This window comes from Netta rufina (genome assembly GCF_964035555.1).
Source record: "Netta rufina genome assembly, chromosome: 1".
In the NCBI taxonomy this organism is placed as follows: domain Eukaryota; kingdom Metazoa; phylum Chordata; class Aves; order Anseriformes; family Anatidae; genus Netta; species Netta rufina.
In genome coordinates, this window is record NC_140123.1 from 946,410 (window position 1) to 960,066 (window position 13,657).

At 55.4% G+C, this 13,657-nt stretch overlaps 1 protein-coding gene across 1 annotated transcript in view; it reads right to left on the bottom strand.

Moving 5' to 3' along the window:
• CLPB (ClpB family mitochondrial disaggregase) overlaps positions 1 to 13,657 on the bottom strand; it is a 66,378-nt gene that overhangs the window by 10,404 nt on the left and 42,317 nt on the right. The window contains exons 7-9 of the mRNA XM_084301898.1: positions 11,464 to 11,578; positions 4,210 to 4,287; positions 1,603 to 1,658 (exon numbers count right to left, since the gene is read on the bottom strand). Of these exons, the coding sequence (XP_084158024.1) occupies positions 1,603 to 1,658; positions 4,210 to 4,287; positions 11,464 to 11,578 (249 nt within the window). The remainder of the gene's footprint in view (positions 1 to 1,602; positions 1,659 to 4,209; positions 4,288 to 11,463; positions 11,579 to 13,657) is intronic.

Below are 13,657 nucleotides of genomic sequence, written 5' to 3' on the forward strand. Positions count from 1 at the left end.
TGCCCACTTGTTTTGTTACTCTCTTTCCACCCATTTGGTTTTTGTAAGATGGAATCGAAACCAAATTCAACGAAACAAAATATTTCCCCAACTCTTGTAGAAATCAACCCTAGGAGAAGTTCTGGTGGAAACCCTTCCCCGGAGAGCACCTCGACCAGTCCAGCCTGACGCTATCCATCAGCCAAGCCCCGCAGAAGTCACCCGAGGGGGTCAGCACTCGGAAAGCCACCGGTGCCACCTCCCTGCAGAGGTGCAGCAGCTTCTCCCACCCTCGTGGTGCCCCAGACACGAGGCTCACCACGTCTCCACCACCAGGATGTGCCAGGCTCTGCCCTGCTGCGGTCTGCTCGCGCTGCGGCGCCTCCGTCCCAGTGCTAACGCGGGTTGGGTAAGGACGTCAGCGGCTGTCATTACACCACAACCTCTCCATCAGCATGGCAATGAGACGGTTCTGGCTTCTTCCTTCTTAATCAGGCGGCTCCTGCTGAGGGCTGCGTCCCCCAGAAGCGCCCAGAAGGGCTGATGGCCCCTCTTCACGCCGCTCGTTACAGCGCCGGCTGCCGAGCTGATTCATTACCAATAAAACTCCGATTTGTGCATGCTATTGAATTAACACAGCATTTAGTGCTGAGCTGATTTTTCTATTTGATGTTTGGCCGGGCACTGACCAGTTCCAGGTGCGGGAGTTTCGGATGGAGGTGCCTGAGACCCAGGGACCAGGATTTATTGCTTCGGGAAGGCAATTACAGAAGGACGAGGAAAAGAAACCAGAACAGCCACTTTTACAGCGTCGGTTTACTTTTGATCTTCCTTCTCCATGTGTCATTTTCTCGTGTCCATTCTGTGCTGGAGGATGTGGGCAGGAGGAATTAATCTAATATCAGCTTACAGAGCAGCTCTGCTCGTGTTTCCTCGCGTCCCCATTTGCACAGCTCTCCTCTCTGCGCTTCCCCCAGCCCTTGGAGGAGGGAAGCCGGGTGCTTCTCAGGGCAGGGGATGCTCGGCTGCGAGTGGAGGAGTGTGTCTGACAAGGCAGGCACCCCTGAACCAGTCCCCTGCCCAAGGAGATGATTTTAGCCCATCCTAACTGAAAACTGCCCCGTGGATAGCAGGCTAAAGCCCACAAACAGCTTCTGGTGCTGGAATCCCAAATATTTCGGCGCTAAGAACCCAGCCTCGAGGTCATTTCCACCATTTCCACTGCCTGTCCTGGACACTGCTACAAACGGTGCACGCAGGGACACGCAAAATGGATTTTTAAATTTTCATCCTTTTAACGATTTACGGTCTTATTAGGAACAAAGGCAAAAAAAAACGTGTTCACCACACAGGGTGTCAACACCCTGCGCAACCTCAAAGAGGGAACGCGAGGCTCGGTTAAATTAATTCTGACATTTATGATTCCAGATACCATTAGTGCCACAGACAGGGACACGGGCTGGGAACGCTTCCTTTTAACTCCTCCTCAGCTCACGTGCTCAGATCTCACACTGGATTGCCACAAAGTGTGCTGCAACCCAGGAGACCCAGCGCGTCCCAGCACCAAGCGTGTCCCAGCACCGAGCTCTCCGAATGGCAAACAACAAAGCGAGCAGGCGTTACCTTTTTGACATCCTTATGTATGTACTTGGCTGTCTGTTTGGCCAGCTCTGTCTTTCCTGTGTCAAACAGAAAGAAAAGCCTGGGGTTAGAAGGCAGAAGAAGTTAGAAGTGCTGCTTGTCCAGCCCCCTGCAAGCCGTGCTGACTGCAGGGCTGCCTCCCACACCGACCAATACACATTTTTTTTACTGAAAATGCATTCAGAGGAAGAGGGTTTCCCTGCCAAATCCCCGAGGTAGGGCACAGCACCGCCTTAGGAGCACGGTATCACAGCCCCAGGAGGGTCAGGGTGCACACCAGGGGAGTGGTGGCAGGGCAGTGACACAGCACGGCCGCTGCTTAAGGAGTGAGCTGAGGGCAGGGCAGACGTGCTCCTCGCTCTGTGCTCCTTGCTCCGTGCTCTGCTGGAGCTCCTCCCTGCAGCAGGAGCAGCGCTGCGAGCCGAGCCGGCGGCGTGGGCAGCATCCCGAGCACCCAGAGGAGGAATGGTGGTGCCGAGCTCAGTGCCGGCTGCTTGGTTTTTAGGAGGTGATCCCTAAACGATGGGCAAAGAGCTGAATTTTTTCTGCAAAAAGATGCGGTTAGAGCAGATTTTTTACTCTACCCTTTACCCTATTCCAAGTTTCATGTGCAATGTTTTTTGCTCCCTAGATAAAGCATTTCAGGGTAATGTGACCTTCTTTATTTACTTGATCAACGCAAGGCAACTGGCATCAAAATCCAGGATTGCAAACGATCAGTGATGGAGTAAATCAGTTCAGCAGCTCCCAAAAGGCAAGACCCTGTCCTCCCAATCTGCCCATCCAGGTAAAGCTTGGTCCAAGGGGCAGCTCTGCTGCCTGTTTCAATACCCAGGCTCTGCCAGAGCCAGCAGAAGTGTCCTCCCTGAAGCTCCCCTGCTGCCACCCACTGGCATGTAACTGCTGGCTTTAGCAGGTGGAGCGTTTGGGGCTGGTTGCAGCTCCTGGAATTAGCAGCAAAGGAGAGGAGCAGCGTTTAGCAGGCAGGGGAGATGCTCTGAGTTGATGTTAGCACCTCTTGGTGTGCCTGCAGCCAGCACCCCGCCTGCACGGCGTGCGCTTTGTGTTTTCTGCGCACTGAAAAATAAACACTCGGGCACGTCAGGGCGGAGAGCAGACACATAAATGCCCTAAGCAACTATCTAAGTAAAAAGATTGTATCTTAAAAACCAAACTAGCTAAAAAAAAAGGCACAATCCTGCATAGCCAGAGGGGCTGCAGCTGCAGGCAGAGCTGTGCCGGTGTTACAGCCGCGGTGCTGTGGGCACGCAGCACCCCCAGCAGCAGCATTACACATCGGCCCCACCCTGGGAACAGCTGCACTCTGCATGCTGCTGGAGATAAATCTTAGATCCCCGGGATCACTTAATTAGATCACCGCAAATGGGCTGCGAGAATGGAAACGCATCACGGCTTGGAAGCCTGTCCCAACAGGTACCGCTGCTGCCAGAATTCCTCCGAGTTCGGCTCAGTTTGGTGACTTCATTTGTTGCTGTGTCCTCGAGCCTGATGTGTGAGCATATAGGGGTATGTGTGTGTGTGTATATGCACATATGTATTGTAAATATATATAAACATGGGTCTTTAAAGTGCTTAAGTGCTGGGGGAACCTGCTGAAATGCGACGGCACATCAGGTGTCTCGGTTTGTACGCATTTGGTCTTTTCAGCTTGCCATTCCACCAAAACCCAGATGAAATACCCACCTGATACAATCCGATTTCCAAATCAGCTGCTTTGCTTTCTCATTTCTCAAATCAGCTGCTTTGCCTTCTCATTTCAATGCCCATTGTTATGGCAGCAAAAGCAGCAAAAAACCCTCGCGGAAATACGTGCGAGTTGAGGAGCTGACAATTTATATCGCTGAGCCTTCAGACCTGCCATAAGCAGCGCAATGAAGTCTCAAAAACATTTCTTACTGCTTTTATACTGCTTTATAGCAACTCGTTTAGAGTTAATACTCGGCCTGCTAGTGCTGTGAGGTGCTTAACCCCTCCAGCACCGGCATCGTCCCCGCAGCCCCGTGAGCCAGCCGGCTGCGGAAGCGCCGGCGTCGTTTCAAATGTCACGGTTTGGTTGCTTTAAATCTGCTTTTTTTTTTTTTTTTTTTTTCCCGAGTAAAATTCATTTTGCCCATTTCATGAACTGATCAGCTGTCACGTCGCATTTCATTGTGCTTGTGGAAAAATATTGCCAGTGTCGATACGACCGCGTCACTGCACAGCAATCCCTGCCCGCGTGAGCGGGACGAGCAGGGAGCTGGTTTGCAAGCAGCACGTTGCTGATATTTCCCCACCCATGGAGGCATTAAATTTGCACTTTTGTTAGGAAAACTGCTCCTTCTTGAGCCTTTAAGGCAGACAGTCCCTTGGGAGGACTCCTGCAAGGCTAGCAGAGTGTCCTCATGTGTTGTTTCCATGTGTGTGCACGTGTCCATGCGTGTCCACGTGTGTCCACGTGTGTCCTCGTGTGCCCACGTGTGTCCTCGTGTGTCCACGTGTGCCCACGTGTGTCCACGTGTGCTCCAGCCCAGCCCAGCCTCTCCTCCTTGCTCCCATCCCACTCCCTGCAGCGGGTCACCCAGGCATTACCTATTCCAGACGATCCCAAGAACAGGAAGACCAGCGGGTGCTCCTCGTCGTACCAGCCATTTTCCTTCCTCCGAATGGCTGCATTTAAACACAACAAAAACAGAAGCGGGGGGGGAGGGGGGGGGGGAGAGAAGGCATATAAATCAATGCCACAAAAGCAAGTATAATTATCACTAAGTATACACTATGTTTTACTGCTCTCTACCCACTCCAAGTCCTCGCTGCCATTAGTGCTATCTAATTTGATTAGCCAGCAAAGGCCCCAGAGACACCTAATCAGGTTAGCATGGATTTGGAAGGCTGCCCAGAGCAGATTTCGGATAAAGTTTTCCAGGATGTGCACTCAGCGTTGCCAGGGAGACGGCGAGGAGGGGGGACGGGGAGGGACGGAGAGGGCTTGCAGGGGAGGGTGCAGGCAGCGCGCTGGGTTTCCAGCTCACAAGTGCGACCTTTCTGCGAAAAGGCAGGAGGTTTGGGGAAGTTTTTTGCATTATTCCTCGCATGCAAATAAAAAGAGAGGTGCTGAATCGAAGGTCGCAGGAGCTCTGAGTGGAGGCACCTCCTGCCCGTCCCACTGGCAGCCTCAGAGCTGGGGACACGGCCACCAAACCGGTAAAATCACTGCACCAGACCTGAGAGAGACCAGGAACAGGATTCAAAGCCCAGAGGGACAAGCAGGCACTGCTGCTGGGCTGCATCTGGCCCGAAACGCCCCCCCCGAGCTCAGCCCGAGCCCCTTGCTGGCCGGGAGGTGAGCAGCCCCTAGCACCTGAACACCAGTAGCAGCCCAGGGCTGGACTGGAGATTATAACTGGTTGTTGTTTGGTGCTGGGAGGTGCTCGGAGCAGCTTCAGATCTGTGCCCAAACCTCCCCGAAGAGGTGGGATGAACCTCCTGGATGAACCAAGCGCGGATTTCACCCAAGGCAAGCCTCACTGGGCCCTGTCTCCCATCCCATCCTGCACAAACCCCCGGTAAAAACGGGGGTGGCAGGGGCTGCCCAGGGACACAGCTGTCCCCACGAGACCCAAAGACACTCTTGTGGGGTCGGCAGCCCGGTTACCCCCTTGCCCAGCGCGGTGACTCTGCCCCAGGACCCGACCCGCGTCCCACACCACATGGGAAAGGAGAAAAGCATCGGGGCTTGCCCTGCCCATGAGCAACCTGCGGTCAGGAGGGACCCACAAAAAAGTGCTACAGCCCCAGCTGGGACACGATTTGGTGGCTGGCTCCGGTGACACGAGGCAGCCCTGAGCCCGTGCAGGGCACTGCAGGATGCTGCTCAGGGGGAGAGGCAGAATCCCACCGAGCCCCCCCTGGTTTATCGGCGTTATTTACACACGGCCTCTGCTGCAGCCCTTCCGAAGAGTTATTCTTGCCGTATTGATTGCCTTGAGCTTTGTAAAGCCTCGTGATGTTCTGCGAGAAGCTGCAGCAGCCAGAATTGTGTGGTGTTACACAGGAGGAGGCCACGCTGAGCTCTAATCCTGTGTTTCCAGCACCGAGCTGGGAGAGAGCCCAAAGCTATGGGCACAGCTTGATGGAAGCGGGGCACGACGTGGGCAAGACACCAGAGGTACAGCCTGAATTATTCCTAAGGCAGCAGAGAGAAATCCAGCAGCAGAAGTAAAAGGTCTGAGGGATGGTGAGCAGAGGGAGGCTGCTCAGAGCTGCAGCTCCCCCGCTCCCCGTCGCTGTACGGGGGCACTGCTTGGTGACCCCCAGAGCAAACACGAGCCAGAACGGCTCCCTTTTCTTTGTGGTTTTCACTGAAAAATTCAGCCCAGGATGAGAATGTGCCCTGGGCCCTCAGCTTTGGACTGAGTGTGTCCTGGTCCCGCAGCCCCAGGACTCCAGCTGCCCGTGTGTCCCCAGAGCAGGGACGTTGTGGAGTTTTGTCCCTCTGGAGCTGGCAGGAGCGCACCCAGATAAACGGGGAGTGCTGAAACTCCAGCTGAGAAAGACAGAAAGGGAGCCCATGAAAAAAACTCTGCTTGATTGGGTAAGGGAAAAGAAGTGCAGAGTGCTCCGTGCTGTGTCCACGTCCCAGGAGTGTGGGCAGGAGAGCCGGGGAGGCTGCAAGCCGACAGAGCTGGCGAGGATCAGGAGAGGAAGCACAAAGCCTCGAGCGAGGCTGAAAACACCAAGGAAAAATCAATCTCCTGAGGTTAACAACGAGAGGTTTGAGGATTGACCTGACCACAGTCATTAAGCATCTCCACAAGAAAGCACCCGGGTCTCTCATCTAGCAGACAAAATTAGCGCGCTCCAGGGGCTGGAGCGAGATGAATCCCAAGTAGGCAGAGCGCAGAGCGGGTTTTAATAAGGAAGGTGATTACCCGGCAGAGCAGGAGCGTGCCTGGATCCCTAACGACCTGCGGGGCACGGAGGGGACCCAGCGGGCACCGTGGCTCAGCCTGAAGCTTCGAGCTCACCCCAGCTCTGTGCAGGGGGCCGGGGTGAGTGGCTGTGAGCACCCCCTGGTTCCTAAGCCCCAGGGGCTCATCCACCCAGCAGGACGTGCTCGGACAGTGGAAATTCGGCCCCAATGCCACGTGGACTTGCCCGTGTATGCCCGGACACGATCTGGATGCATTATCCAAGGCTTCAGCCGTGCTAATAAGTCCTGACTCCTGTCAAGGCTTAATTAGCTCGGGCGCAGAGCCAGGCTGCAGGGCTGGACTCCATCCGGACGCGGCTCACCTCCAGCCTGCCCCGGGTGTCTCGGTGCTCGGGGTGAGCCCGCGGGCTGTGTGGGGTGCAGGAGTGCACGGCGGGGACGTCCCCTGCACCGGGCATGTCAGGGAAGGGGCAAAAGCAGAGAGGATGCCCTAAGGAGAGGGGCAACAGCCACCTGGTGGGGCAGATGAGGTCTGGGCACATCCATCCCAGCTCCAGCGTGTCCCAGCCCTGCCCTTCCCGGCCGGGCGCACGTGCTCCCTCCCTGTCCTTTATCACAGCAAACGGGAGGTCAAATACCAGGGGTAAGGCTTTTTTTTTTTTTAAATTGATGGGGAATAACACGACGGCCGCCAATTTCTGCAGCTATTTCAGCTGAGATAATAAAGGCAATAAACTTTTGCTTCGGGGCACGGACTGACCACTTGCGGGGTCAGCACGTTCAGCGGTCCGAAGGCGGCGAGGTTAAGTGCTGTCTGTTCTCAGTCTCCTCTGCAGCAGGACACGGCGCTTTATGGCTGAACGCCCGGCTCACCCACGGCAGCCCCAGTGATATAAACCACGCCATAAAACCCTACCATAAAGCGAGAGCTCGTCGTTCAGTTCGGGGGCTCGGCGGGAAGGTGCTGATCGCCGTTGTCTGCAGGGGGTTGGTTAGATCGAGGGAGCGAGGAGGTGTAAAACCCCTTCTGTAAGCAGCCGGGAAGTTATGACATATTCGAGCACACAGGCAGGGAAAAACTGCAAGATTTTGGTTAATTACAGAGGGGAAAACTGCGGCCCCAAGCCTCACAGCCACGGTTGTGGGCAGCTCTCCACCTCCAAGCCCTAAGGTTGGCCGCTGCGCAGTTCAGCTTCAGCAGGAGGGAAAAAAGCTGCTATTTTAGGCCAAAGCTGCTATTTTAGGCCAAAGCTGCTATTTTAGGACAAAGCAGGACATCGGTGCCGGTTTGAAGGGATGAAGACCTCAGGCAGAGCGAAGGCAGCCCAGGGGAACGCTCCTTTCCCCGGGGCTGCGGTGTGCCTGCTGCCGAGCTGCCCCCCTTCCTTGGGCGGCTGCGGGGACGGCAGAAATAAATAAATAAGACGAAAGAGGCAGGTTGTGCCACTTTGCCGAAATCTCATTAGGAACTTCAGCCCCCGTGTCCAGGCGAAGAGGCTGACGATGACGCCCGGGCCTCCTTCTCTGGAGCCATTTGCAGCGTGGCCGCAGTGCTTCCACTTTATTTCGGACATCTGTAACGGCGTAACCGTAGCGCTGTGTCTCCGAGAGGCCCTTCAGCTCGCTATTGAACTGATAAATTCACTGTATTACTTTACACAAATCAATACCCTAGCAGTTATCAGGGGTTGATGTGACCGAAATTGGTTTCAGCCAATTTGTGAGTGTAATAAATGTCCATTTATCAAATCAATTCATTCGCTGGTGCTTCGCGCACCGCCCGGGCTCAGGGTGGTGCCACGGGGGCGATGCCTCCGGGTCCGTACCCACCGCGGGACCCCGCGTCCCCTGGCTGTGCCCCCATGGGGAGGAGGAAGAGGAGGAGGAAGAGGAGGAGGAAGAGGAGGAGGAAGAGGAGGCACAGGACTGCTCACCTCGGTGTAACAGGTGCCTGCGCACGCCGAAATGCGGGACGTGTACAGGAGGATACTTTGTCCAAATTAAAACTGGTTCCCTCGGATCAGGGCAGGGTGCTGTTCCCACACATCCATCTTCCTCCAGCTCTGACACTGCTGCTGGTTTCAGCGTTACAACTGCTCCACAGCTTCAACATCTGGCATTTATACGTTAAAAGTGGATTTTCCGCACTACGCTTTTATTTATAAAACAACTCTTCTCCTTCCTCTCTCCTTTTCGACTTCAGGAAGAGTCCTGGTGCACATGGCTTCAACCCGAAAGGACGGGAAAATCACTGCTGGAGGGGGTGTTCTGCAACCCCACCTCTACCTGCCCACGGCCTGGCAAGTGCTCTCTCTAAACCAGAGGCATTCTTCCTCCATCATATTTAGGATACGCAGTTTCACCCCGCTGCCTCTGCATATCCGAGGGAACCAGCAAAGAGCTGAGCAGATTCGGAGTACAATAATTGCTGAGAGTGCCCTGGAAACACAACTGTAAGCCCTTCAGCTGCTCATCTGCATGGAGCAGTTGTAACACCCAGGCTCCCGTCAGCTCCCAGAATTACAGGCACGACCTGCCCGTGGATTTTTCCTGATTTCAGGAAAAAAGTGTTAAGGACAGGGCAGTGCCCAGGGGGTGCAGGCAGCACGAGCATCCTGCTGCAGCCTCCGTGCGCTGCTGTCACCTCGACCCACGGAGCAAACCCCGAGCTCCTGTCCCCTTTGTATTTGGGGCTGAGCCTCTCTGGAGCCTGTTTGGATTATGCAGCGAGTGCTGGATTAAATCAGATTATTCAATTATGGCAGTGGTTATAAATTAAACATCAGCTGGCCTTGGTGAATCTGGGGACGCGGCGTGCAGCAAGGCCAACAAACCGTGGCGGCGAGCGCCAACGGGAGGCACGTGGAGTCCACGAAGTGGCAGCAAAAAAACAGCTGGGAGGAAAAAAATTACACGGAGAGATAGGAAGCGCTTGAAAGAAAAAGTGATGTCTCTAAATTCACCCTTCCTGAAGGAAACCAGCCAAAACGGGGCAGAAGGGAAAGGGGGGAGGAGGGGACGGAGACTCTCCTGCTACCTTTTGGTCTGATATCCTGAGGCTGCGGGGGTATCAAGCACATTCCCTATAATTCAATAAGAGAAACCTCCATAAAGGCAGCCACTTTAATGCGCAGAAACACCACCTGTGTCAGAAGCAGGCACTGCCCATTAATCAAAGCCTCCCAATTAGCCCGTCCCGCTGCCCCCAGGCGCAGCCGCTCTCCCAACACAGAGGGTGGCTGTTGTGTTCGCAGCAGCGCTCGCTCTTTTGCTCTTTCGAGGGCTCTGAGATCAGCCCGGGCTCGGCTTTGTTAACGAGGCTGGAGTGGTCGCTGAGCTCCTGACGCGGCGCTGCCCTGACCTCAGCCCTCTTACCTCACCCGCCGGTGCTCGGGCACTGAGCTGGGATGCTCGAGGAGTTATTCACGGTGCTCAGGGCCCTGATGTCCCCACGGTGCTGCAGTGCCCAGGGTGACACGAGGTGCCCCGGAGAGCTGCGAGGCTGCACCCACGGGTGACCGCAAGGAAAAAGCCGCCCGCAGCCCACACGGGGTGTGGGGAGAGACAAAACGGCGCTCGCTAGGCGAAGTGACAGCCAGAACACTTCCCCCTCTGCTCCACAGATGCCCAACACCCTTTGGTCTCCATGTATTTAATTGATTAGCATAACGAGGTTAGGCTCAGAGCGATGTCTGCGCTCATCTGAGACTCGAGGCTGCTGTTTGGGCCTGTTTGCCTCAAAGCTGCTCTGGTTTTTCCCCCCGGCTGGGCTGACAGCAAACACTGCCGGTCCCTCCAAACCTCACCGCGCGCTGTATGCTTGCAGCACAGCCACAAGAGGCCAGGCTCCTCGTCGACTCCCCCTGTTTATTTCATTTTTAGCAGGGAAAACTCGGAATTTGAAGCAGGGGAAAAACACCTCGAGAAAAAGGCACCGGCACCCTCGCTTGGGAACGTGGCCCAGGGGTGGCAGCTGGTGCAGAGAAGGGAACACCGGGAGATTAAATCACTCCTGGCCAGAGGTAAGGGACGTAAATCACTGAGTGTTTTAGCACCCCACAGTCAGCCTGCACGGCTCTGCAGGCAGAAAGCAACAGCAGCAGACAGGTAGAGGCAGAGGGCTTTGAAGCACAGGCTGGTGGTGTGCCCCGTGTGCCAATCCTGCTCCCAGCAGGGGATGGTGATGTGCCCCCAGGGACATCTGGAAGGGGTCTCAGACTGAGCAGGGCCACGCTGCTGAGAACAGTTTTGCTTCAGTGTTATCGTCAGTATTTACCGAGCAACACCCCCAGAAGGATGGAGGTGGGAAGAGCTCCAAATTGTTGGATGTGGGGGGAGCAGAGCGGGGCAATACCCCTCTGTTTGTCTTCCTGATGGTTTCTGCACGCTGCTGGCAGGACATGGGGCTAAAATGGCCTTTGAGGTGATGGTCAGGAAGTGTGACCGAGCTACGTGCTTGTATTTTGCGTGGAGCCCGGTCCCACATCTGTAAGGAACACAGAAAGGTTCCCCGAGCAGGCTGTGTGCGAGGTGTTTATGCACAGAGAGCTGTTCCGAACTGCTCGTGAATTATTAATGAACAACATCCTTAAGACAAATGGTCCTGGGAAAAAGATGTTCAAGTGTCGTCGTGCTCAGGCACCGTATTTCAGCCAGCAGCTGACTGAAGATGCTAACGGTGAGCGGCGCAACCCCTGGAGGCCAGCTGCAACCCTTGGGTTAGCGTGGGGAGAAATCATCCTGAAGGGAAGGGCTCGAACCCCGTGCCTCAGAAAGCATCCAGCAGCCCCTCTTGTGATGAGGAACAAGCTCTTTCCCAGCCAGAAAATGCCTGCAGGACCTCCCCAGCCTCAGTGGGCTGCTGAGATCTGCTGGGGGGGCAGCTGGGATCACGGCTCCAGGAGTGGTCCTACCTGCTCCCACCGTGGCTATCGCGCTCTCCTGACCGATGATGTGCTCCTTCAGCCGCTGCTCCAGCGGAAACCTCCGGCGCTCCTCGATCTCCCGGCGGCGCTGCTCCTCCTGGAACTGCGAGAGGGAAGGAGAGGTTGGCACCTGGCACTTTTCTGGGCAACACGAGCGACAAGTGGTACACACACGACTGCAAAGCGCTGTGTGGTCGTGTGTCCGACGGACAGACAGACGGACAGATCGCTGCTCCTGGTCTCCGGGATGCAGCCTGGGCTTGGCAGGAGGCAGCAGCAGCCTGAGAGGCAGCAAGAGGGAATTGTTGAGGCTGGCAGCAACGGGCAGTAGGACAGAGCGGGGTGAGCTTCGAGGGCAGCAGCTGCAAGCCTTGCAGCTGAGAAGCTGAGGAGGGAACCAGACTGCAGCGCTCCCGGGACAGCGATCCCGAGGGAACTGGGATCCTTCTCAAATTTCCTACCGAGCTGTTAACCCGTTAGGGACTTGTTTATTCTGAAAAGCAAAGCCTGGACTGTTCCTCCTGCGTTAGTTTCCTACCTGCCAGCACCTCCTGTTCGAACAACACCGAGGAGCACTGCAGTGCCCCGTTCTGCACCCCAGGGATGTCAGACACCGGGAGCACTGCAAGGAGCTCTCAGCTCGGGGTGTTTGCCTCCTTCCACCTCCAGCTCAGCAGGAAGCACAAGCACATCTCAGATTCACAGGGACAGGACCCTGGCAGATGCCCGGAGTGGGGGCAGGTCTAACAGCACAGTGCATTTCTAGAGGAAAGAGGGCAAATCCCAAATCCCTTTTGCATCTTTAGAACGTGCTGCAAAGCTTCCTGCTGAGCTCCTTTCTCCATCAGGGCCAGAGGTGGCCTCTGCTCCATGGCCTCTCCTCAGGGAAATCGCTGCTGTGGGAAGAGCTGTGCTGAGCGATGGGCACAGCACCCAGACCCACGGGGTCTGCAGAGCGAGGAACGTTTTGTATGAACATGGTCACATCAGTTAAACCACCTCACCTCCCTTCTTTCTTTCTTTTTTTTAAGTGCAGAGGAGCTGATCCCCGCTGCCAGGATGCTGAACGATTCGTGTGGGCTTACGGAGAGCTGGGACGACGGGCAGGAGGGGACGCCCCTCTGCTGCCACGCTGCCTCCCTCCTTGCAAAACCAACATCATAAACATCCCTGGGTGGGAAAAAAGCCCCTTCATGGGCACAGGCTGCACAGTCACAGTGCTTTTCCCAAGCTTTCCCACTAGTTTTCTGCTCAGGATGTGTTCTGGAGAAGCCTGCTGCTGCCCCGTGCCACCACGGCTCCGGTGTCCCCGTGCCAGCAGCAGCCCCGTGTGCCAGCGGCTGTGGGCAGTGCTGAGCAGAGGAAACTTCACAGAAAACCCACAAATGTGGAGGGCACGGCATCTTTCACCTGACAGGGAAAGGAATTTAGGAGGTTAAAGGAAGCCAGGGTGGTAAACTTCTGGGCAGCTGCAAAACAAGTCAGGGATGTGAAGAAAGCTGTCCCAGCGGTACAGCCTTTGGAGGCTGGGAGAGGGGTCCCTGAGTGGGACAAACAGCATCTTGATGTAATTCTGGGGGGGTTACAGACAGCAAAAAATTAGCTTTCACTGGGAGGCCACTTACTCTCCCCCCAGTTCTACGTGTGAAGTTGGGTGGAGCCTAACAGACATTCACCAAGCTACCAAACCCGATATTTTTCTCAAAATGTGGGCCTGAATTGTGGAAAAAAAGCAGCCTGCACTAGAACCTAAATGTTTGTTTGCTTTCAAAGCTCCCCCGAAGGCTATCGGATGCGATGAAGCAGACATGAGGTCCAGCTCAGGGAGTCCTCACAGCACTGCCTGCCAGAAGGGAGCAGGGGGAAGGGGCAGTGAGGTGCTCGTCCGGGCTCATCCCTTTCTTAAAAACCCTTCAGCAGCCACTGACAGAGAGAGGAAATCCCTCTGGGTGGTCAGGTTGGGACTGTAAGGACTGTACATTCCCTGAGTGTGACACTCAGAGCAGAGGGATGGGGTGGGAGGACGGTGCTGAGTTCTGGTGGCTGAAAAGCAAAAGTGACCGACGTGCTCCAGAGCTGAGCTTTAGCTACGGCACCGAGGGGAAGGAAATTTTTGAGGAAATCGTCTTTGAGGAAAGCTTGAGAAGTCACTAAACATAAATTCCAGCCCCTGACACTCGGC